Source organism: Erinaceus europaeus, chromosome 21, assembly GCF_950295315.1.
Source record: "Erinaceus europaeus chromosome 21, mEriEur2.1, whole genome shotgun sequence".
In the NCBI taxonomy this organism is placed as follows: domain Eukaryota; kingdom Metazoa; phylum Chordata; class Mammalia; order Eulipotyphla; family Erinaceidae; genus Erinaceus; species Erinaceus europaeus.
Genome location: NC_080182.1, coordinates 45,110,271 through 45,134,618, shown reverse-complemented (window position 1 = coordinate 45,134,618; position 24,348 = coordinate 45,110,271). Strand labels below are relative to the sequence as shown.

Below are 24,348 nucleotides of genomic sequence, written 5' to 3'. Positions count from 1 at the left end.
TATATTGTCAGGTCCGGTCCAGCGTAGACGTGGGAAATGAACTTAGATGATGCCGCATCCCAACGAATATCTGGCGGAGCGATGTTGCCAAGAACTGGCAGCCATGGAACCGGGGTGGAACGGATGGTTCCAGAAATGATCCTCATGGAGGAATATAATTTGGAATCGACCAAGTGGACATGGGGGCTACGGAACCATACTGGGGCACAGTATTCTGCAGTGGAATAGCATAATGCCAGAGATGATGATCGTAGTGTGGAAGTGCTCACGCCCCATGAAGAGCTGGTCAGTCTTGCAATGATGTTATTCCTCGTGCCCACCTTTGCTGCAGTTTTTATGAGATGTTTGTGAAATGACAGAGTGCGATCGAGAATAACGCCAAGATAGACTGGCTGGGCTTCATGTCGGATTCTCGTATCGCCAAGCTGCACATTAAGCTCACGCGAGGCCGAGGCATGGTGTAGATGGAAAACAGATAATACCGTTTTTGCAGTGCTAGGGATTAGTCGCCATTTTTTACAGTAATCAGATATCGGAGACATGTCTTTCGTGAGTGTTTCCTCGAGGATGTCGAACTTGGATGCCTGAGTTGCACAGCAGATGTCATCGGCATAGATGAACTTCCTGGAAGAAGTTTCTGGGAGGTCATTGATGTAAATATTAAATAGCGTAGGAGCCAGAACAGCGCCCTGGGGGAAGCCACTTAAGACAAGTCTCCATCTGCTAGACTTGTCACCCAGATGTACCCGGAATCTTCTGTTTTGGAGAAGAAACGATATAGTGTTGGCCACCCATGGAGGCAGGCATCTTGAGATCTTGACTAGGAGACCACGGTGCCAGACCGTGTCATAGGCTGCTGTGAGATCAACAAAGACAGCACCCGTCTTTAAATTCTTCTGGAATCCATTTTCAATGTAAGTTGATGCAGCATGCCAAGCCCGCTGGCAACAACTCACGGAAAGTCTGAACTTCACCCACTCAAGTAGGAAGGCCTGGAAGCTTCTTCACAGACTGGGTGCCGGTAGCCAACCCCCTCCCGTCTCCCATCCTCCCGTATCTCCAAACTCAGTGGCCAGTCACCTAACTCAAGTTGGACGTGCTAAAATCGACCCAGTCTGGAAAAGAATTTTCCCATGAGTGGTCATCCCACTTCTGGTTATCTTGTCCATCTCCAAAACTCTCTCCCTTTACACTGTCTGAACTAGAAGACACTTTGAAGAGGGTTAAACCAGGAACAGCTGCTGGCTATGATAACATCACTCCAGAACTCATTCTTAACCTGGGTCCCGTGGAAAAGAAGTGGCTTGCTTCATTCCTGTCCCACATCTTGGAATCTGAGTCTATGCCCAAAGTTTGGCGTCGTGCGAAGATTATAGCGGTTTTGAAACCAAAGAAAGACCCAACACTGGCCATCAGCTATAGACCAATTTCTCTCCTCTCCGTGTGTTACAAACTCCTTGAGAGGCTGCTTCTGTCACGTATTTCTCATCTTACAGAGAAATGCCTATCACTCGCCCAGGCTGGTTTCCGCCCAGGAAGATCTACCTGCGAACAAGCCCTGGCCCTCTCAACTTACATGGCTTGACTAATATATATCTACATGTAATGCATAAGTATGTATATATTAATTATTTAATTTGTTATTGGATAAAGATAACTTGAGTAGGAAGGAGAAGATAGAGAGTAAGAGTGGCCTATAGCCCTGATCTCCACTTATGTAGCTTTCCCTCTGCAGATAAGGGTCAGAAGCTTGAACCTGGGTCCTTGAACACTAAGAGATTGATGAGGTGTACACCTGAGTGGCCATAACTATCTGTCTTTATATACTTTTACTCATTTTTCCTTTTCTTTTTTATTTTCTTTTAATGATTTTTATTTATTGGATATACACAGCCAGAGATCAAGAAAGAATGGTGCTATATAAGAGATAAAGCAGTCCTGCTTCACCACTTGCAAACCTTTCCCTTGCAGGTGGGTACTGTATTTGAACCCAGGTCCTTAACACTTTGTAATATGTGCACTCAACCAGGTGCACCACCACCCAGTCCCTGCCCATTTTGCCTTTTTTTTTAAGTTGTTTTAATGATCTTTATTGGATAAAGACAGGCAGAAATTGAGAGGGAAGGGGATGATAGAGAGGTAGAGAGACAGAGACACACCTGCAGTATTGGGTCACGACCTGTGAAGTTTCCCCCTGTAGGTGAAGGACCTGTGTCCTTTCACACTGTAGTGTGTGTGTGCTTAGCCAGGTGTGCCACAACCTGTGCCCCCATTTTTTCTATTATTGTACCATCTCTTCTTTTTCAAGTCATACCTACAACTATTGTGCAATGGACCGCTCAGGCAGCAGAGCAGCAGGAAGGATCAGGGAACTCCGAAGGCGACCACCTGGTGGGTAAGGAATAGGAGGCACAAGGGAGAACAGAATACACCACACTCTGTTGGAGGGTGATTCTGAACTCAATTTGTATTCAGCCAGTGAGAACATATATATCTTTCAGCCTTACATAAACAATATCTGGAACAAAGCTCATTTCTTGATTAGATGGCCTTGCAGTTTTACACAGTAATGTCGTACTTCATGAGGTTATGCATTTCTGAGTAATAGGCTTAGCAGATAGTATTTTACGTAGAGTTTTAAGATATTTCGTAAGAGGAGGTAAGTATTATTAAGAATTTTTCCTAAAACTTTATGTATTTGATGACCCATAACTTTGTCTACCTCATTTCTTGTTCTTCTGTATCTAATCTGGGAACAGGGGCTGTTTGTCCCTGATTACACAGCATCATTACCATGTACATAATGAAAACAATAATCAGAGTTTCCTATTTAGATCTGCTCAGAATGCCAAGACCTACTCCCAGAATTCTTCTTCCTTGAAGAGAGTTTTCTAGGGTGCTGACCCTGTCAGACACATCATTCTGGAGTTGAGTGGGGCGTGGCACTATTGCTACTTCAAAAAGTTTTTTCTTTATTCTTCCCTGCTTGGGTCCTGATGGATTTGGGTTACTGGGCCCTCAAGTGAGCTTCCCCTAACCTTTCTCCCCTCTGGGGGAGAGGACCAAATTTTTGGGGGCAGTCCTGGGGATGGGGGAGGGGGGTCTCTTAGGCCAAAGCCTAAACCTAGGAGGCAGCCTGGGCTCCAAGCCCTCCCCCCCAGGTATTGACTCAAGGCAGCCTGGCCAGGGGCGGGAGTGGGCAGTGGGCGGGAGGCCTCAGGCTCCAAGCCCTTCCCCCAGGTATAGACTCAGGGGGTCTGGCCTGGGATAGGAGTGGGTTGGAGGCCTCAGTTTCTTACCTTGAAGGCCAGGAGGAAAGTCTTGTTTCAGAGCCAGTGCGAGGGCAGCACCGAGACATGAAATTGTGGCTGTTGGTATGGGCCAGCTCCACCAGGTGGTCCACGATGATTTCCACCATGGTGCAGTTGTCCTGTGGTGGCCTTAACCTGGGGGCTCACTTCACTCATCTTGCAGGGGGGCTGCAGGCTGCTGCAGGCTGGGGCTGAAGTGCTGGCTGGTGCTTGGATCTATGGGAATAAGCATCACAACAGCTGCAAGTGGCCAGGGGAGGAGGAGGAGGATGGAAATGAGGGGCAAGGAGGAGGATATTGGGAGGGGTTGTAGGCAAGAAGGCAGAGGGGGTGGGGGGGCAAGTGGGATGGAGGTGATGGGGTTGAGGAGGTGAGGAATCAAGTTCTATGATGCCAACTGCCTGGTGGAGTCCGACTAGGGGATTGGCAGCGGTTGGTGATGCAGAACGGAGGGGCTGGCAGGCAGGGAGACCCAGGAGGTACGGATCTTAGCTGGAGCTTTTGAAAGACCCAGGGTGGCAGTTGTGATCACAAGGGTACAGAGATGTATTTGGCTCAAGAAGGCAAGAGGGCTGGGGCTGGGGTGGGCGGGGGTGGTGTGGCAGGGTGAGGGGTCTTGAGTTTGCACTTTGGAGCAGGCTCCCTTGGGGCACCATATGCTGGGTAAGCCTACTCTACCAGTTCGAGTCCACCTTGGCGCTGAGTGGCTTCAGCAGTCCAGCCCTGGGGCTTGCACAGCCGCTTAGCTACTTTAGGCTCCCCAGCCACTGCCTGACTGCCAGGATGTGGCCGCAGCTCCCCACCAACACCAGCTGCAAGCTCAAATTCCTCAGGTTCAGGCTTTCAGTTGCCTCCCCGGCTCAGTCTCTTCCTCTCTCTCTTTTCCTTTTTGTTTTTAGATATTTATTTATTTATTCCCTTTTGTTGTCTGTTGTTTTTTTTACTGCTGTTGTAGTTTTTATTTTTGTTGTTACTGATGTCATTGTTGGATAGGACAGAGAGAAATGGAGAAAGGAGGGGAAGACAGGGGGAGAGAAGGACACCTGCAGTTCTGCTTCACCGCCTGTGAAGCGACCCCCCTGCTAGTGGGGTGCGCGGGTCTCGAACCTGGTACTTTGGAGCCTCAGGCACAAGAGTCTCTTTGCATAACCATTATGCTATCTACCCCTCGGCTCTCTTCTCCTCCTGTCCCTTCTCACTGCCACCTCTCTGCACACAGAAGCTGCCGCTGCTGCTGCTGCTGCTGAGGTTTGCAAAAATTCCTCTGACCCTGGAGTCTGGAGGTACCAGGAGGTTAAGACTCCAGACAACTGATCTGGAGCTTGGGAAGCAGAGCCACTGCCACTGCTGCCCCACAAGCCTGGAGAAGCAGCCCGCCCCCCGCCCCCACCTCCCATGCAGCATGCAGCTTCAGAAGCCCAGAGAGGCTGCCCAAGGCTGTGGGTTCTGTGTGTGTGTGTGTGTGGGGGGGTTTCTCCAGCTAGTGTCCTGTTGCTCCCCCTTTCCTTCGCACCTGGACAAGGAAGCCCCTTTAGCTCTGGTGAGGTTGGAGTTGAGACTCCAGAGAGCCGCCAACTGATCTGACTGTCATTTTTGGTATAACTTCAGGAGAGGAGGAAGGAAAATTCTTGAAAATCTGTGCTGACTTCTCAGCATGATCCACCCTTCCCCCACCTCACCCCCATCTCTGCAAAGCTACTGGAGGCGGGGTGAAGGGCTTCAGCTTTTTTTTCTTTTTCATAAGGACTCAAAACTGGGGGTGGGGGCTCTTGTCAAAATAGTTTTTTAGAAACTCAAGTGGGGGGGATTAGACACTTCTATATATTCAAACTTATTTCCTAGAGAACAACACTGAGTTATTTAAGGACAAAAACTGACAGTTGATGGTTAAAATAAATTGCAAAAGTTCTTGCTAGGGAAGATAAAAGATAACCTAGCAGTTTTCCAAGAATTCCAATATTTTATTAAATCTACTCAACCTCTAAAGTCTAATGCCTTTACTTTCTTCCCACCCTCCCCTTCCTGGAGAAAAATAAAAATGTAAAATAAAATATTTTTTAAAAGTAAGATAACAGGTATAATTCCACACTGTTCCCACCCATGAAAGTTCTGTGTCCCCACTCCCTTTACTGACACTGAAGTAGTTCTCTCAAGGTCACAGATATGGGTTGACTGATTTCTATAACTATATTTAAATATATCTGCCCATTTCCCCCCTATGGTCCTGCTTTTTCTTCATTTCTTGTTTTTTAATATTTATTTATTGATTTTCCCTATTTGTTGCCCTGGTTGTTTTTATTGTTGTAGTTATTATTGTTGTTGTTACTGATGTCGTCGTTGTTGGACAGAAAGATAAATGGATGAGGGGGAGACAGAGAGGGGGAGAGAAAGATGACACCTGCAGACTTGTTTCACCACCACTGAAGCGACTCCCCTGCAGTTAGGGAGCCTGGGGCTTGAACCGGGATCCTTATGCTGGTCTTTGCCCTACAAGGGACCTGCAGCTCCTGGCTGGAGAGGGAGAGGGAGAGGGAGAGGGAGAGGGAGAGGGAAAGGGAGAGGGAGAGGGAGAGGGAGAAAGAGTAAATAACAGAACTGGGAGGTGGTGCACCTAATTGAGTGCAATTTGCAAGGACCTGGGTTTGAACTCCTGGTCCCCCCCTGCTGGGGGAAAGCTATGCTGCAAGTGTCACTCTGTTTCTCCCTGCCTTCTTGACTTCTGGCTATCTCTACCCAATAAATAAAGATATATAATTAAAAATATTTTAAAAAATAACATGATTCGGTACCCAACATTCAGACCGACACTTTTAAAAATTATTTATTTATTGGATAGAGACAACCAGAAATTGAGAGGGAAGGGGAGTTAGGGAGGGAGAGAGACAAGGAGACATCTGCAACCTTGCTTCACCACTCTCAAAGCTATCCCCCAGCAGGTGGGGATCTGGGGCTCCAACCTGGGTCCTTGTGCATTATAACATGAGAGCTCGACCAGGTGTGCCATTCCCTGGCTCCCTGACACTAAGAACTAATAATCACAATTATAATTAGAAACTACAGTTTAAGAATATGAATCATTAAGAGAACTGTTACTTTTTCTTTTTGCACATCTTTTATTTTTACAATATTTCCAGAATAGTTTGCTATGAAGTTGAGATGTTGTCGGGGTCTCTCTCTGGTGGGGTGATCTCCAGGGGAAAGATAACAGACTGGTTCTTTCTCACTCACGACAGGGGTGACATGAAGTAAAAGACACCAGGGAGCTCTTCACGTGTTCAGGACTCAGAATTCAGAACTCAGAACTCATTTATTAGCAAGGTGGACATGAGTTAAATAGAAAAACAAACGAAGGGAATATTACTGAAATATGTCAGAAATTACAGGTTTCTTAATGGTCGGCATGCCCCTAAGGTAGGGGGCTGGTATGACAGGAATTGATGAGATACAAGACAGTTATTCTCCATGACGCAGGCAACTTAATTATCCAAAGGTATTTGAGAGAAGCATAGGGGTTAAACCCATATGGTGAGACAGAGAGAAGATGGATATCAAAAAGCCATATAGTTTGAAATTTCTCTTGTCTGGGGTCTGAGGTGTGTGATGAAGTGTGTGATAAGGTGTGTTCTTCTGTGATCAGAAGGTGACTTTGAATAAGTGAATCTGTGGCCATGTGGCCTGCAGTTAATGGAGGGAAATACTGGGGTTTCTGTGGGCCTGAGAGTCAAGAAGGAAAGAACCAAGTCTGAGTTTCCCCCCTTATGCTCACCTCGGTTGAAAGAGACTTACCAAGAGGTTATCTTCTCAGACCTCCATCCAAGGTTGGGGGTAGTTCTCCCTAAGCTCTATCAGGCTTACACATAGTTCCAACAAGATGTTACATACAAAAGATAAATATACAAAACTGAAACACTGTATTGGAATGTGTGTGTGTGTGTCTGTGTGTGTGTGTGTGTGTGTGTGTGTATAAAAAGGAAAGAAAAATGTTGAAAAGGAAAGATTTGTTTGGAATAAGCAAAGTCGATGGAATACTACTCAGCATCCCCAGAGACCCACCCTACTAGGGAAAGAGAGAGGCAGACGTGGAGTATGGACTGACCAGTCAATGTCCATGTGCAGCAGGGAAGCAATTACAGCAGCCAGACCTTCCACCTTCTGCAACCCATAACGACCCTGGGTCTATGCTCCCAGAGGGATAGAGAATGGGAAAGCTATCAGGTGAGGGGATGGGATACGGAGATCTGTTGCTGGGGATTGTGTGGAGTTGTACCCCCTCTTATCCTATTATTTTGTTAATGTCTTCTTTATTTTATTTTATTTTTTTTTAATTTTTTTTAATTTAAGAAAGGATTAATTAACAAAACCATAGGGCAGGAGGGGTACAACTCCACAAAATTCCCACCACCCAGTATCCTTAACCCACCCCCTCCTCTGATAGCCCTCCCATTCTCTATCTCTCTGGGAGCAAGGACCCAGGGTCATTGAGGGTTGCAGAGGTAGAAGGTCTGGCTTCTGTAATTGCTTCCCCGCTGAACATGGGCATTGACTGGTCGGTCCATACTCCCAGTCTGCCTCTCTCTTTCCCTAGTAGGGTGTGTCTCTGGAGAAGCTGAGCTCCAGGACACATTGGTGGCATCTTCAATCCAGGGAAGCCTGGCCAGCATCCTGGTGGCATCTGGAACCTGGTGATTAAAAAGACAGCAAGAACCTCACATCTCCACTATAGAGCCCCTACTTCTCCCAGTCCTGGAACCTTTGGATAGGGCCCACTTTCCCGTATGCCTCTCCTAATCCACACCAAATAATATTGCATCCGCCGGTCACAACCTAATCAGCGCAACGATTGCCACCTCAACATGCTTCACCTCAGACTGTGTCCAGAGACTTCACGTGTGGAATGACAACCCTTCGGCTTCATTACTCGGGTGAGACCTTTCCTTTTATAGTACACTCTAATTTCATCTCAGGTAGTTCACTTTCTAACAAAGTCCCAAAACCTAGATATACACCAGTTTCTGTGAGAGAGAGCTTATGTTCACACGTATCCATAAACTACTGCAAAATATATACCTGAAAGCAGAAGTACACTAGAGATTGCAGTGAGTACCTCCCTAACACTTCCTCTCCACTATTCCAAGCTTTGGGTCCATGATTGCTCAACAATTTGTTTGGCATCATATGTTAACTCTCTTTTCAATCACCAGGTTCCAGATGCCACCAGGATAATGTCTTCTTTTTTATAAATAAATAAGTAAATAAAAGAAAAAAATATATAAGATAAATATCCCAAGGCATACTGAATTATATGACATAATCTAAAATTTAATTGTATAGAAACTGAATTAGAAAGAAGAGAAATGTCAGTTAAATGATAGTTATGAGCAAGCCATCATGCTGTTCTGAAATTTCTTCTACAAAGCTGAAACTATGTTTCCTTCAGGAAAATCCAAGAAGGAAAACAATATTCTAAACATCTCTACAACTCAAAGGAATTAATTAGTCAAGGAATTTCACAACAAACACATGCATTGAATTCTCTGAGAAAAGTGGGGAGCAGAACTCTGGTGCTGGAGAGAGCCAGGTTGGAGGGAAATAAGCCCTCACTGAAACAGATAGATATTGGAGTGGTCTGTAGCAAGGGGGCTTAACAGTCCTGGTATCACATGATTTTCAGCTTCAAAGATGAGCTTTAGAATCTTCTCATACTTCTCCTGCCAAGGCTATCACAGTCAGTATTTGAGACCCTTGAGGAAAGATGGACTGATTTACAAAGACAGGGCTAGGCAGAATGCTTATGTCAGTGATTCAGCTTTATTCACAATCCCAGGGCTTATATATGCTTATTGATCAAAATAATACATTGTTAGTGAGTACAGCATGCATTTTGTTCACATTATCCATTGGCATATCTTTATTTACATACATTATTTAATAAATTTAATAAATTATATTGATGGATGGTCTGATAATTTCTTATTGTCTACTTTTCTTCTTCTAGCGTTTGCCCTTCTTCCGTAGCCAGTCAACAGCATCAGGTTAAGCCTGATGTAAAGTTTTGAGACCTCCTTTGAATCTGGAGAGGTGGCAGTCATTTACTATGTGGGTCATAGCCTGTCTGTAGCCACAGGGGCAGTTAGGGTCATCTCTGGCTCCCCAGCGATGGAACATAGCGGCGCACCGGCCATGGCCTGTTCGATAGCGATTGAGGAGGGCCCAGTCATAATGTGCTAGGTCAAAGCCAGGTTGACGCTTGCAGGGGTCTGTGATGAGGTGTTTGTTCTTTACCTCAGCTGACTGCCAACTCTGTTTCCAAGAGACTGGAACAGAGAAGTTCAGTGTAGGCATAGGGGACCAGATTGGGTGACGAGATGTCAAGCGTTGGACAGGGTGGGCGAAGATATCCGCGTATATTGGCAGGTCTGGTCGAGCGTAGACGTGGGAAATGAACTTAGATGATGTCGCATCCCGATGAATATCTGGTGGGGCGATGTTGCTAAGAACTGGCAGCCATGGAACCGGGGTGGAACGGATGGTTCCAGAAATGATCCTCATGGAGGAATATAATTTGGAATCGACCAAGTTATCATGGGGGCTACGAAACCATACAGGGCACAGTATTCTGCAGTGGAATAGCATAATGCCAGAGATGATGATGGTAGTGTGGAAGCACTCGCGCCCCATGAGGAGCTGGCCAGTCTTGCAATGATGTTATTCCTCGCGCCCACCTTTGCTGCAGTTTTTATGAGATGTTTGTGAAATGACAGAGTGCGATCGAGAGTAATGCCAAGATAGACTGGCTGGGCTTCATGCTGGATTGTCGTATCGCCAAGCTGCACATTAAGCTCACGCGAGGCTGAGGCATGGTGTAGATGGAAAACAGATGATACTGTTTTTGCAGTGCTAGGGATTAGTCACCATTTTTTACAGTAATCTTCTTCTTATTGTCTACTGCACCAGTTAGAAAACATGCCCTGCATGCCCCAATGAAGCTATTTATAACTCAGAGTGCTGCTGTTATGCCACTTTCCTTATTCAGTTTTAGCTGAAGTCTTGACTCAAGAACCTAGGTCAGAGCAGAGAAGCTGGAATTGCACCTGGGGACTGATCCCAGGTGGATTTAGAGTTAGGGCAGGAATTCAGGGTCATCCACAACCCGTGTGTGTGTGTGTGTGTGTGTGTGTGTGTGTGTGTGTGTTTGTATACCATGAGCAGAAAACAGAGAGGAAGGATGGGGCTTATTACTGGAACAGACATCTGGAAGCCTCTGAGTGGGACTCCACGGGCCATTTGGCGTGTTCATGGAGCCCTGGACTCAGAGGCCTGAGTTGTGAGGTGTGGAGAAGCTCCTGAAGTTGTGACTAGAGGCTGAAGTAGTGCCCAGAGGAGCTTCTCTGTGTACTAGGGCTGGGGGTCCATTTGCAGGCTTCTGTCAGGCAGCCCTGAAGGTGAAGGCCAGTCCCCCTTGCAGCTGAGGAAGGGTGTGAAGGCAGGAAGCCTGGGGCTGAGCTCATGCAAGGCTGGAAGAGCTGGTGGCCTGTGGGCCTCTCCCTGGGGAAATAAATCTGACAGGCATCTTCTTACAGGAAATAAATCTGGTAGAACTCTAGCTGATGGGAGTAGAGGTGAAAATTTTCCACAGGCATCACCCCAGTCCTCTTGTAGCTCAAAGATCTCTTCTAAGTAGGCATGCAGGTCACCAACATCTTTCAGTGGGTCCTGAAATATAGTTAAAAACTCCAGTTGAGTCTTTCACATGTCTTGCACACATGTTCCCATCATTATACAATCAACATCCTTTAGCCAGTGACTATTTTTTTCTATCTTTCTCTCCCCCTCTCTCTCTTCCCTTCCTCTCTCCATTTCTCTCTGTCCTATCCAACAATGACTACAACAATAAAACAACAAGGGCAACAAAAGGGAATAAACAAATATTTAAAAATAAATAAATAAATAAATAAATAAATGAAGAAAGAAAGAGAGAAAGAATAGTCAACCTAAATCTGTGATCTTGGGAAAACTAATGCAGTTTCCAATGGAGGAACTGGGAAACACAGAACTCTGATGGTGGGAAAGGTGTGGAATTATACTCCTGCTATCTTATAATTTTGTTAATCAATATTAAATCACTAATTTTGTTAGTGGTGATGTTTTGTAATTTCATAAAATTTTAAATTTGAATGTTATATACCCTTTAAAAAATGTTGTTTGTTCTATTCCTTAAAAAAATATGTTAGTGGAATTTTAATGGGATTTTAATTGAATCTGTAAACTGTTTTAGGTTAGATGGTCATTTAGCCAATGTTAAGTTTTGCATTTCCTACAGGCTGGCTTAGAGTAGAAAGACATATTTGTAGATAGCATAATATACAAATAAAACCCTAGACACCACCAAAAATATAAAAAAAAACGAGAGCTCAGAAAATAGAAGAATACAAAAATCAATGTACATAGATCTATTGCATTTTATTCACAAGTTAGAAAGAAGAAAAATCAAGAAGACAAACTTATTGTCTTTGAAAATTTATTGAAAATTTTTTAAAATCTCTTTTTGCATGGGGTTTATAAAATTGTCAAATTTATTAGACTGTTAAAAAACCATGGCAAGATGAGATCGGGCGTGTTCAGGGTGGTATGGCTGTAGACTCGGGTGAGACCTTACCTTTCATAGTATACTCTAATTTCATCTCAGGCGGTTCACTTTCTAAAAAAGTCCCCAAAAGTTCTCTCCTGTTACCCTTGTTTTTTTATTGTTGTAGTTATTGTTACTGGATAGGACAGAGAGAAATGGAAAGGAAGACAAGACAGAGATGGGGAGAGAAATATAGATACCTGCAGACCTGCTCCACAGCTTGTGAAGTGACTTTCCTGCAGGTGTGGAGCAGGGGCTCAAACCGGGATCCTAATGCGGGTCCTTGAGCTTTGCAGCAATTGTGCTGAACCCATTGAGCTACCGCCCGACCCCCTACTTTTATTTTTCTTAGTGATAAACTGTAGATTTCTGTTAAATTATCCCTGGAGCAGCTTCATTTGAATCCAGTAGAAGTGTTTCAGAATTGTCCTGTCTTCTAATAAGGCTGTTGGTGAATCTTATTGTTTTTGTTTTTTTTTTTAACCAGAGCACTGTTCAGCTCTGGTTTATGGTAGAGAGGGGGATTCAACCTGGGACTTTGAAGCCTCAGGCATGATAGTTTGTTTGCATAACCATTATGCTATCTTCCCTCCGCCTGTTGGAGAATCCTAAGCAGTCCCCCGCCTTAACGTGAGGGCCATGAAGAGATGCATGAAGAGTGTTCACACAAATATAGTGGCCTCATTGTAGTGTGCAGAAATTGAGAATATGGGGTCCTGCTCACTGCCTGTTCCAAGCTTGGAAACAGAATTTGTTATTGTTTATGTTCCTCATAATTTTATCATAACACTGTTCGTTTCTGATTTATGATAATCTGGAGATTGAACCAGAGACTTGGGTGTCTCACTTGAAAATAATTTGCATACCCACCCTACTATTAGCTCAGCTACTTGTAGTCATATTAAACAATATTTTTATTGTTTAATTTTGGCTAGATTCAGGGAGAAACTTGAATGGTAGTGTAGGATATAAAGGGAAAGATAGGGGGCTGTGCATTAGAGCAGCAGGTTATGTGCATGTGTAGGGAATCACAAGGACCAGCATAAGGATCCCAGTTTGAGCCCCAGGCTCCCCACTTGCAGGGGTGTCACCTCACAGGCGGTGAAGCAGGTGTGCAAATGTCTATATTTATCTTCCCCTTTCTGTCTTCCCCTCTCTCAATTTCTCTATGTCCTATCCAACAATGACAACAACGATAAACAAGGGCAACAAAAGGGGGGTGGGGAGCCTCCCAAGAGCAGTGTATTTGTAGTGCAGGCATAAAGCCCCAGCAACAACCCTGGAGATAAAAACAAAACAAAAAAACAAGGGGATGGAGAGACACACATATAGTGCTGCAGCTCCAGTCTTTACTCTCTTCCACCATCGGAGACCAGAAGTTGAGCCCAGGAAGTGAGCAGAGCAATGTGTGTACTCAGCCAGGTCCACTATCACCATCTAGCATCTGTAATAGGTTTTTCCCCCTTTTTTTGCCCTTGTTGTTTTATTGTGTAGTTATTCTTGTTGTCCTTGTTAGAGAGGAGGGGAAGACAGAGAGGAGGAGAGAACGACAGACACTGCAGACTTGCTTCACTACCTGTGAAGTGACTCCCCTGCAGGTGGGGAGCCGGGGGCTTGAACCGGGATCCTTATGCCAGTCCTTGATCTTTGTGCCATTTGTGCTTAACCTTCTCTGCTACTGTGTGACTCCCTTCTCAACTTCTTTTAATGAGTGGGATCATCCCATACTAGTCTTTCTCTTTCTCACCTATCTCACTTAACACAATTCCTTCTAGCTCCATCCAAGATGAGTCAAAAAATGCAGTCATATTTTCACTTATATAGAGAGACAGAATGTTAAACACTGAGACATGCACAAAGCAAGAGAGGCATTCTGCACAATGAACTTTTGCTCTTCCTCAGGCCACCAGCATAAATTTAATAATTGGATCCTAAGTATCTCTCCCCAAACTGATACTGCTGCCTAGGGTTATCTAGTCTTTCCTTGATGCCCCACACCAGATCAGTGGGCCAGTGCAAACTCAGACCCCCACACTCAAGCTGGGACAGGAGTCTGTACTTCACACCCCTGGCTCCATGGATAATTAGACTCAAACACCAAGGGTATCCATGCTGACAGACAATTGAGGGGAGAGCCTGGTGTGTTTTCCCCAAATGGGAACACATCAGGTCATAGGGAGCTAGTCACAGCAGAGGAGGCACAGTAGTGTGACTTTAATCCCCTAGGCTGCTTCCAGACAAGTCCTGTCATCTTTGAGACAACAGTTCTTGATTTTCATTCTTGGCTCCAACATACATCATCTTCCTCCCAAGTTCCTCGCTCTCTTCAGTGCAGTCTGAGCAGGGACTGGAGAGAAAAGCAGGAACAGGCCTGACTCAGGGGCACCCTATCTGCTCTCAAGAATGTTTAAGTTGTTTTCTGCTGGCATTTTCACCTCTTTTTCATGCTTTACTGTTACTATTCTCCTGGCTCACCCTCTTTAGAAACTGATTGAACAGCTCTCCTGCCATATAGCTAGGTCAGTGCTTGATTCCATATTGTTTTGACTTTCTGATTCATATTTCCAGGATTAAGGAACTAAAGCAATGCTGTGGTCATAATCCTCATGAGTGTGAGAATAGCTCCATCTATTTAGAATCTAGGCTTTGGCCAGTGCTCTTTCCAGTCTGGGCTGCTTATGGGCAGTGCTTGCAACTGAAGGAAGTCACTCTAGAAAGTAAGTGCTGCTTCTCAATGTGCACAGGGTCCTTGCTTCCTCCTTTTGGTAGCACATGTCTCCTGCTAATTCACTTCTTGAGGAGGACACTTCAGTGACTCCAGAGTCTGGATGTGGCTGGAGAGTGTCAGCCTTCAGAGCTTAGATAGAAAAGGTTGCCTCCAAGAGGCTCCAGTGCTTCCCATAGCAGCCATGTGTCTAAGGTAACTACTCCCCCCCTTTTTAAGATATTTTTTTTAGTCATAAGAAATAAAGGAGGAGGGAGAAATAACCTTACATCACCGTGATATATGTGCTGTCCAGGATTGAACTCAGGACATCTCATTTGAAAGTCCACAGCTTTATCCACTGTGCCACCTCCTGTACTACCCTTCCTTATTTCTAACCCAATGATCCATCTTAGGCCTCAGTGTGGATTCCTATGACCTGTCTTGGCTACTCCTGAGGCTTCTCAATTCAGTGTGCTCTGTTGGCAACATGGGGCTGCCTATTAATGTCTTTATTCTCTATTTTTGTATTTCTTTATTCATTTCATAATCTTATGTACTGTAAATAGACAGCCTGAAATTGAGGGGTAAGGGAGTGATAGAGAGGGATACAAGAGACACTTGCAGCACTGCTCATGACTCACAAAGCTTTCTCCCTGTGAGTGGGGACTGGGGGTTCAACCCAGGTCTTTGTGTATTATTGTACATGTTCAGTCAGGTGTGATACCACTCAGTCAGTCCCTATTTTTTTATTTTACTTCATGTAATTTATTTTATAGGACAGAGTTTAATTGATGGGGGCGGGAGGGAGAGACAGTGATACCATTTCACTTCCTGTGAATATTCCCTCCACCAGATGGGGACCTGTGTTAGGATAGTGTGACATGAAACACCCAGAGGGAGAAGCTATATTCTAGCCCCTCTCAAGTTTTAGCACCAAAATATTTGAAAAGTGAGGCACTGAAAATGAGACAAGTAGAGTCCAGAGTTCTGGCAAAGGAAAATTCTGTTGTGGCCAAGAAAAAGCTGAGAAGCCACATCTTCGGGTGAGGGGTATCTAAGAAGCCTATCTGTCAAACAACCTCACCAGTGTGTCCTGGAACCCCACCTACCTAGAGCTCTACCCCAATAGGGAAATATAGGAACAGGATGGGGGTGTTGATCAGCCTATGTCCAGTGGAAAAACAATTACAGAAATCATACCTCCCACTTTCTGCACCCTGTAGAGATATTTGGTCCATACTCCCAGGGTAATAAAGAACAGAGGACCTTCCAGTTGGGGGGGGGGTATGGGATATGGCACTGTGTTGGGGGATTCATGTAGATAAGTGTCCACATAATTATGGAGAAAATACTAGCTATTCTACTCCTCTGATTGATGGACATGAGGAAAAGGATGAAGCAGTTCATGCTGGGCTGGTTAGACAGCACAATGGTTGTGTAAATGACCTTCATGCCTGAGATGCATAAGATTCTGAGCTCCATGGTTCAATTTTCAGAACTACATAAAAGCAGAGCTAAGCGGAACTTTGGTAATAAACAAGCAAACAAGAAAACAAACAAAAAAACACAATAATATTGTCATGTGGAAAACTGAGAAATGTTATGCATGTACAAACTATTGTATTTACTGTCAACTGTTCAACATTAATCTCCCAATAAAGAAATTTTTAAATAAATAGAGAAATAGAAAAGGAAATAGAAAAAATTCTCCAGCTATGTATTATTTATGTTAGGGAATGCTGAAATTCAAGGAGACTGCACCCAAAATTGGGTGGAGGAGAAAGCTAATGTTATTTTAAATTGTGGACTGAGAACCATGGTGGTCACCCTGCAGACTCTGGTCCAGAATGGGCATTGTGATATTATTTTAAACTAAGATGTGTGAGTAAGTTAAATTATCCTTGGATTACAGAAGCAGTGGTTATCACAATTAGACAGTGGTTTTCACTGTTACAAGTGGTCATAGTACAAGGACTCTTCTCTTTCAGGACCAGGAGTGAGGGAGTAGGGGAATCTTGTCTTTCAGTAATAAAAGATAGGCAAGATCATTACATAATGATTAAAGGATCAATCAGCCAAGAAGATATAACAATATTAACATCTATGCACCCAATGAGGGACCATCTAAATATATCAAGCACCTACTGAAAGAACTCCAAAGATACATTAATAGTAATACAATAATAGTGGGAGACTTTAACACTGCACTCTCACACTAAGACAGATCAAGAAAACACAGAATCAACAAAGAAACAAGAGAATTAAATGAAGACACGGACAGACTAGACCTCTTGGACATTTTCAAGCTCTTCACCCCCCAAAATTGGAATACACATTCTTTTCAAATCCACACAACACATACTCAAGGATAGACCACATGTTAGACCACAGCATCAATAAGTTCAAGAGCATTGAAATCATCCCAAATATCTTCTCAGACCACAGTGGATTAAAACTAACATTTAACAACAAACAGAAAAGTATTAAAAGTCACAGAATCTGGAAACTAAACAACATACTTTTTAAGAGCCACTGGGTCATAGAGACACTCAATCAGGAAATACAAATGTTCCTGGAAACAAATGAAAATGAAGACACAAATAATCAAAATATTTGGGACACTGCTAAAGCAGTACTGAGAGGGAAAATCATAGCCATACAATCACATATTAAACAACAAGAAAAAACCCAAATAAACAACCTTACTACAAACATTAAGGACTTAGAAGAAGATGAACAAAGGAACCCTAAAAGAACCAAAAGGACAGAAATCACTAAGTTTAGAGAAGAAATAAACAACATCAAAAATAAGAGAACCATACAGAAGATCACTGAAGCCAAACATAGGTTCTTTGAAAGATTAAACAAGATTGACAAACCCCTAGCCAGATTCACTAAACAAAAAAGGGAGAAGACTCAAATTTATAGAATTGTAAAACGATAGAGCAGATATCACAACTGACACCACAGAAATCCAGAAAATCATGCGAGACTTCTATGAAGAACTATACGCCACCAAGCTGGAAAATCTGGAAGAAATGGAAGAATTCCTAGAAGCATATGTCCTTCCAAAAATGAACAAAGAAGAACTACAAAACCTAAATAAATGCACCAATCACAGACAAAGAAATAGAAACTGTTATTAAGAATCTCCCCAACAACAAAAGTCCTGGACCAGATGGCTTCACAAATGAATTCTACAAAACCTTCAGGAAACAGTTAATGCCCATCCTCCTAAAGCTTTTCCATAAGATAGAAGAAACGAGGGCACTCCCTTCCACCTTCTATGAAGCCAACATCACTCTGATACCAAAAGCAGATAGAGACACAACAAAAAAGGAAAACTACAGACCAATATCTCTGATGAACATAGATGCCAAAACATTAAACAAGATCTTGGCCAACCGGATACAACAGCACATCAAAAAGATTGTTCATCACGACCAAGTTGGATTCATCCCAGAAATGCAAGGCTGGTTCAACATACATAAGTCTCTCAATGTCATTCACCACATCAATAAAATCAAAGCCAAAAATTATCTCAATAGATGCAGAGAAAGCCTTTGACAAAATCCAACACCCATTCATGCTCAAAACTCTACAAAAAATGGGAATAGATGGGAAATTCCTCAAGATAGTGGAATCCATATATAGCAAACCTACAGCCAACATCATACTCAATGGACAGAAGTTGAAAGCATTTCCCCTCAGATCAGGGACTAGACAGGGCTGCCCACTATCACCATTACTCTTCAACATAGTATTGGAAGTTTTTGCCATAGCAATCAGGCAAGAGAAAGAAATCAAAGGAATACAGATTGGAAGAGAAGAAGTCAAACTCTCAGTATTTGCAGATGACATGATAGTATACATGGAAAAACCTAAAGAATCCAGCAGAAAACTACTGGAAGTTATTAGGCAATATAGCAAGGTGTCAGACTATAAAATCAATGTACAAAAATCAGCGGCTTTTCTTATGAAAACACTAAAACTGAAGAAGAAGACATTCAGAAATCACTCCCATTCACTGTTGCAACAAAATCAATAAAATACCTAGGAGTAAAACTGACCAAAGAAGTGAAAGACTTGTATACTGAAAACTATGAGTCACTCTTTAAGGAAATAGAAACTGATACAAAGAAATGGAAAGGCATCCCATGCTCATGGATCAGAAGAATAAATACCATCAAAATGAATATTCTCCCCAGAGCCATATACAAATTTAATGCAATACCCATCAAAGCTCCAGCAAGCATCTTTAAGAAAATAGAACAAAAAACTACATTCATTTATCTGGAACCAGAAAACACCTAGAATTGCCAAAACCATCTTGAGGAAAAGAAACAGAAATGGAGGCATTATATATTTATCATAATGCCATCATCAATACAACAGCCTGGTCCTGGAACAAAAATAGGCACACAGACCAGTGGAACAGAATTGAAAGCCCAGATCTAAACCCCCACACCCATGGACATCTAATTTTTGATAAGGGTGCCCAAAGTAGTAAATGGAAGAAGGAAGCTATCTTCAATAAATAGTACTGGGAAAACTGGGTTATAACATGCAGAAGAATGAAATTGAACCACCTTATCTGACCAGAAACAAAAATCAACTCCAAATGGGTCAAAGACCTGGATGTCAGACCAGAATTTATCAAATACTTAGAGGAAAACATTGGTGAAACACTTTCCCACCTAAATCTCAAGGACATCTTTTATGAAACAAACCCGATTGCAAGGAAGACTAAAGCAGAAACAAACCAATGGGACTACATCAAATTGAAAAGCTTCTGCACAGCCAAAGAAACTATCACTCAAACAAAGTGACCCCTCACAGAATGGAGAAGATCTTCACATGCCAAACATCAGACAAGAGACTAATCACCAAAATATATAAAGAGCTCAGCAAACTTAGCACCAAAAAGGCAAATGATCCCATCCAAAATGGGCAGAGGATATGAACAAGACACTCACTTAAGAGGAGATCCAAAAGGCTAACAAACATGAAAAATGGTTCCAGGTAGCTGATTTGTCAGAGAAATGCAAATAAAGACAACACTGAGATACCACCTCACTCCTGTGAGAATGGCATACATCAAAAAGGACAGCAGCAACAAATGATAGAGAGGCTGTGGGGACAGAGGAACTCTTCTAGATGGCTGGTGGGAATGTAAATTGGCCCAGCCTCTCTGGAGAGCAGTCTGGAGAACTCTCACAAGGCTAGACATAGACCTTCCATATGACCCAGCAATTCGTCTCCTGAGGATATACCCCAAGGATTCCATAATGCCCAACCAAAAAGATGTGTGTACTCCTATGTTCAATTAATAATATGTGTTCTCCTATGTTCAATTCATAATAGCTAAAACATGGAAGGAACCCAGGTGCCCAACAGCAGATGAGTGGCTGAGAAAGCTGTGGTACATATACACAATTGAATACTATGCAGCTATTAAGAACCATGAGCCCACCTTATCTGACCCATCTTGGACAGAGCTAGAAGGAATTACATTAAATCAGCTAAGTCAAATAGATAAAGATGAGTATGGGATATCCCCATTCATCAACAGAAGTTGAGAAAGAAGAACAGAAAGGGAAACTAAAAGCAGGATCTGATTAAATCGAGAGCAGGGCACCAATGTAAAAATACTGTGGTGAAAGGGAGGGTGTCAATTGGGTTTCCAGGTACGGCGGGAGGGGGGGAGGCAGGGTTGAGGTGGGTGGTGGGGATGGGACACAGTCTTTTGGTGGTGGGAGTGGTGTTTATGTATAATCCTATTAAAGTGTAAACATATAAACCACTAGTTAATTAATGAGAGGGTAAAAATTGACCATATGTCTAGAACTTCTTAAAACACAGACTGAGTCTTTTTAATACATAGACTGTCTTTGATCTAAAACTATAGAAATATTGAATTTTATGTTCCATGTCCCTGGTAAAATATGGTAAAACCGGTCAACATACCATTATTAGCAATTGAAATCTGTTTCTGATAATTTTGAATTAAAATTGGAGAAATCACCCAGTATTAGTGTACAGATCGTTATTCCTGAGGACCTAGAGATCAGCTTATCAACAAATGCCATCCTATGTTAGAGGATACCCTGGTTTGATGGAACTTTCAATAAAAAAAGTAGTAGACAAATAAGAAAAATATAGGGGGCCAAGTGGTGGTTCACCTGATTGAGTGAACATGTCACAATGTGCAGGACCCAGGCCCCACCAGCAAGGGAAAAGCTTTGCAAGTGCTGAAGCAGTGCTGCTGCTTCCTCTCTGTCACTCCCTTCCCTGTCAATTTCTGGCTGTCTGTATACAATAAATAAAGATAACAAAAAAGAGAAAAATAGTTGTATCAGAATTATGGTGAGTTATAGCAAATTACTGTGAGTGGAAGCATCACATTTCATTACTCACCAATATTACTATTAAGAACATTGTACTTTATTGACTTCAGTGTAATAGTTCTTATAAAGTTTAAATATGGCACTGTATATCATTCTAAGATCTATGTTACAAATACAGAACAGAGACCATGAACAAGCATTCCTAGTCATTCATAATCATCTGATCAACTTATAAGCGTGTTCTGCTCTCCAGTATTTAACAGTGGTCTCGTCTGGAATATAAATATACAGTGATTTTATTCCCTTTACCAAAGCACTTATTTACACTCTGATCATACATATATGCATATTTATATTTTGAGCAGCAAAACTAATATAAATTTCAACCCTTGCAATGATAGAGATCCACTGAATTTAATGAACATGGAAAATGTTCTTTAAAAGACATGAGTAAAAATATCTAAGTAGAGAGTGATCTTCTGTTTCCCACAAAACCAGTGATGTCCTAGAAAGTGTCTTCTTTCTCCCTTGGACCATGCTACATATAAATCAACTTCAAACAGCATTTCATTTTTTGTTATCTATATATACTGTACATCACAAAATTACTATGATTTTCTCATGGCAACAGAGATAACAGTGAATTCCTTGTAACATAGAAGGGTCTCTGAGATCTGAGAGAACTGAATTATATCACATGCTTTTTAATCAAAAGATTAAAAGAATATCATGAAGCTCTTGGAACACTCAACAACATATATAACATTCTCTCTCCAAGTCTTCAAGCTCAATATAAAAGTATTACATAGAAAATAATTTTACCTATCAATTGTTCAGTACCTTGTTATTTTTATACAAAAAATAAAAATTTCAATAGTATTATGTTACATAGTAAGCATTCTGATGTAGAAAAATGAATCTGACATGTTTTCAACTAAATGATTTAAATAAAGTCAATATAAATTTACACTTAATATTTAATTCAGTATATTCCAATTATTTGCATCCATGTTTCCATCCAGTGTTAGCTCATGTTTTTAGAATCATAAATTTGAATATGACTGACTTAAAAATTCTTTTATTTGTTCATATGTTCCTATTTTGACCTCTATAATGTTGAAATGAAGACCACAACAGCTAAGTAAAACCTTTACCATATTGTTAAAATTTAAGACTTCTATACTTAATAACATATATGACATTGAGTAATGTGTCAGTGCTGGCTACACTTGCCATATTAATTACAATTATATGATTTCTTCTTAAGATAAATTTTACGATATTTGATAAGACTAGATGAATTCCATCATAATATAAAAATTCTGATTTTTAATTTTCAATTTTGCACGTGTAAAAGTTTCTACCTAGTATGGATTTTCTCGTGTTGTGTTAGGTGTAAGCAATAACTGAAGGCTTTTCCACATTCTTCACATGTGTAAGGTTTCTTCTCAGTATGAATTCTATGATGTTTCATGAGGCTTGAGGACTGAGTAAAGGCTTTTCCACATTCTTCACAAGTGTAAGGTTTCTCCCCAGTATGAATTCTATGATGTTCCATTAGGTTTGAGGACTGAGTAAAGGCTTTTCCACATTCTTCACAAGTGAAAGGTTTCTCCCCAGTCTGAATTCTATGATGTTCCATGAGGTTTGAGGACTGAGTAAAGGCTTTTCCACATTCTTCACAGGTGTAAGGTTTCTCCCCAGTATGGATTCTATGATGTTCCATGAGGCTTGAGGACCAAATAAAGGCTTTTCCACAGTCATCACAGGTATAAGGGTTCTCCGCAGTATGAATTCTATGATGTTTCATGAAGCTTGAGGACTGAGTAAAGGCTTTTCCACATTCTTCACAAGTGTAAGGTTTCTCCCAGTATGAATTCTATGATGTTCCATGAGGTTTGAGGACTGAGTAAAGGCTTTTCCACATTCTTCACATGTGTAAGGTTTCTCCCCAGTATGAATTCTATGATGTTTCATGAGGCTTGAGGACTGAGTAAAGGCTTTTCCACATTCTTCACAGGTGTAAAGTTTCTCCCCAGTATGAATTCTATGATGTTCCATGAGGTTTGAGTACTGAGTAAAGGCTTTTCCACATTCTTCACAGGTGTAAGGTTTCTCCCCAGTATGAATTCTATGATGTTTCATGAGGTTTGAGGACTGAGTAAAGGCTTTTCCACATTCTTCACAGGTGTAAGGTTTCTCCCCAGTATGAATTCTTTGATGTTGCATGAGGCTTGAGGACCGAGTAAAGGCTTTTCCACATTCTTCACAAGTTTAAAGTTTCTCCCCAGTATGAATTCTATGATGTTCCATGAGGTTTGAGGACTGAGTAAAGGCTTTTCCACATTCTTCACAAGTGTAAGGTTTCTCCCCAGTATGAATTCTTTGATGTTGAATGAGGCTTGAGGACTGAGTAAAGGCTTTTCCACATTCTTCACAGGTGTAAGGTTTCTCCCCAGTATGAATTCTATGATGTTGAATGAGGCTTGAGGACTGAGTAAAGGCTTTTCCACATGCTTCACAGGTGTAAAGTTTTTCCCCAGTATGAATTCTATGATGTCGAATGAGGCTTGAAGAATGAATAAAGGTTTTTCCACATTCTTCACAAGTGTAAGGTTTCTCCGCAGTATTAATTCTATGATGTTTCATGAGGCTTGAAGAATTAGTAAAAGCTTTTCCACACTCCCTATATGTGTGACATTTTCTCTCAGTATGTATTCTATGATGTTGTATAAGATCTGACTTCTTAAGTGTTTTTTTACATTGTTTACAATTGTAAGTTCTCTGACTACTATGAATTTTCTGATGCGTAATAAATATAGAAGAGCATATATAGGTTTTGCTACATTGTTTACAATTATAACATTTATCTTTAGTATAAAAATTCTGATTTTTAATAAATTTTGAAAACTTTGAAATTTTATTATATTGACTTATATTATTTTGTAAGTCCTGGTGCTGAGTAATAACTACATTTCCATTTAAGCCAATTGTATTTTGAAAAGTTTTTGAGTCACTACATGTAGTATGATCTTGAGAATTTTCTTGATGTTCCACATTTACTTCCAGAGACTGAGCATGTTTCAAAACATCATGTGTATCTTGAATTATAGAAACAGAAGCCTCTATATTATTAAGTGACTGACTTGAGGGTTTTATCCAGGTTGACTCAAGCAGTTGATCTATTTTGATGGTAGTGACTTTACTCTGCATGATTGTGCCAGTTTTTTTGCATCCAACATGGTACACACTTTGCACTGTACACTGGCTCTTACATGTATTTTCTGTTATTAATTCAATGTCGTCAAGATGAGTGCTTCCATGTGTGCTCATTGCCACTTCTGTGAATAACTTCTC

General features: G+C 41.9%; 2 protein-coding genes across 2 annotated transcripts in view; both read right to left on the bottom strand.

The window, feature by feature from the left end:
* Window positions 1-24,348, bottom strand: part of LOC132535326 (zinc finger protein 431-like) — an 827,521-nt gene that overhangs the window by 757,705 nt on the left and 45,468 nt on the right. The gene's annotated exons all lie outside the window — the stretch shown is intronic.
* On the bottom strand, window positions 23,266-24,204 carry LOC132535242 (zinc finger protein 773-like). Its single transcript, XM_060180228.1, has one exon. The coding sequence runs from the start codon at window positions 24,202-24,204 to the stop codon at window positions 23,266-23,268; it is 939 nt and encodes a 312-aa protein (XP_060036211.1).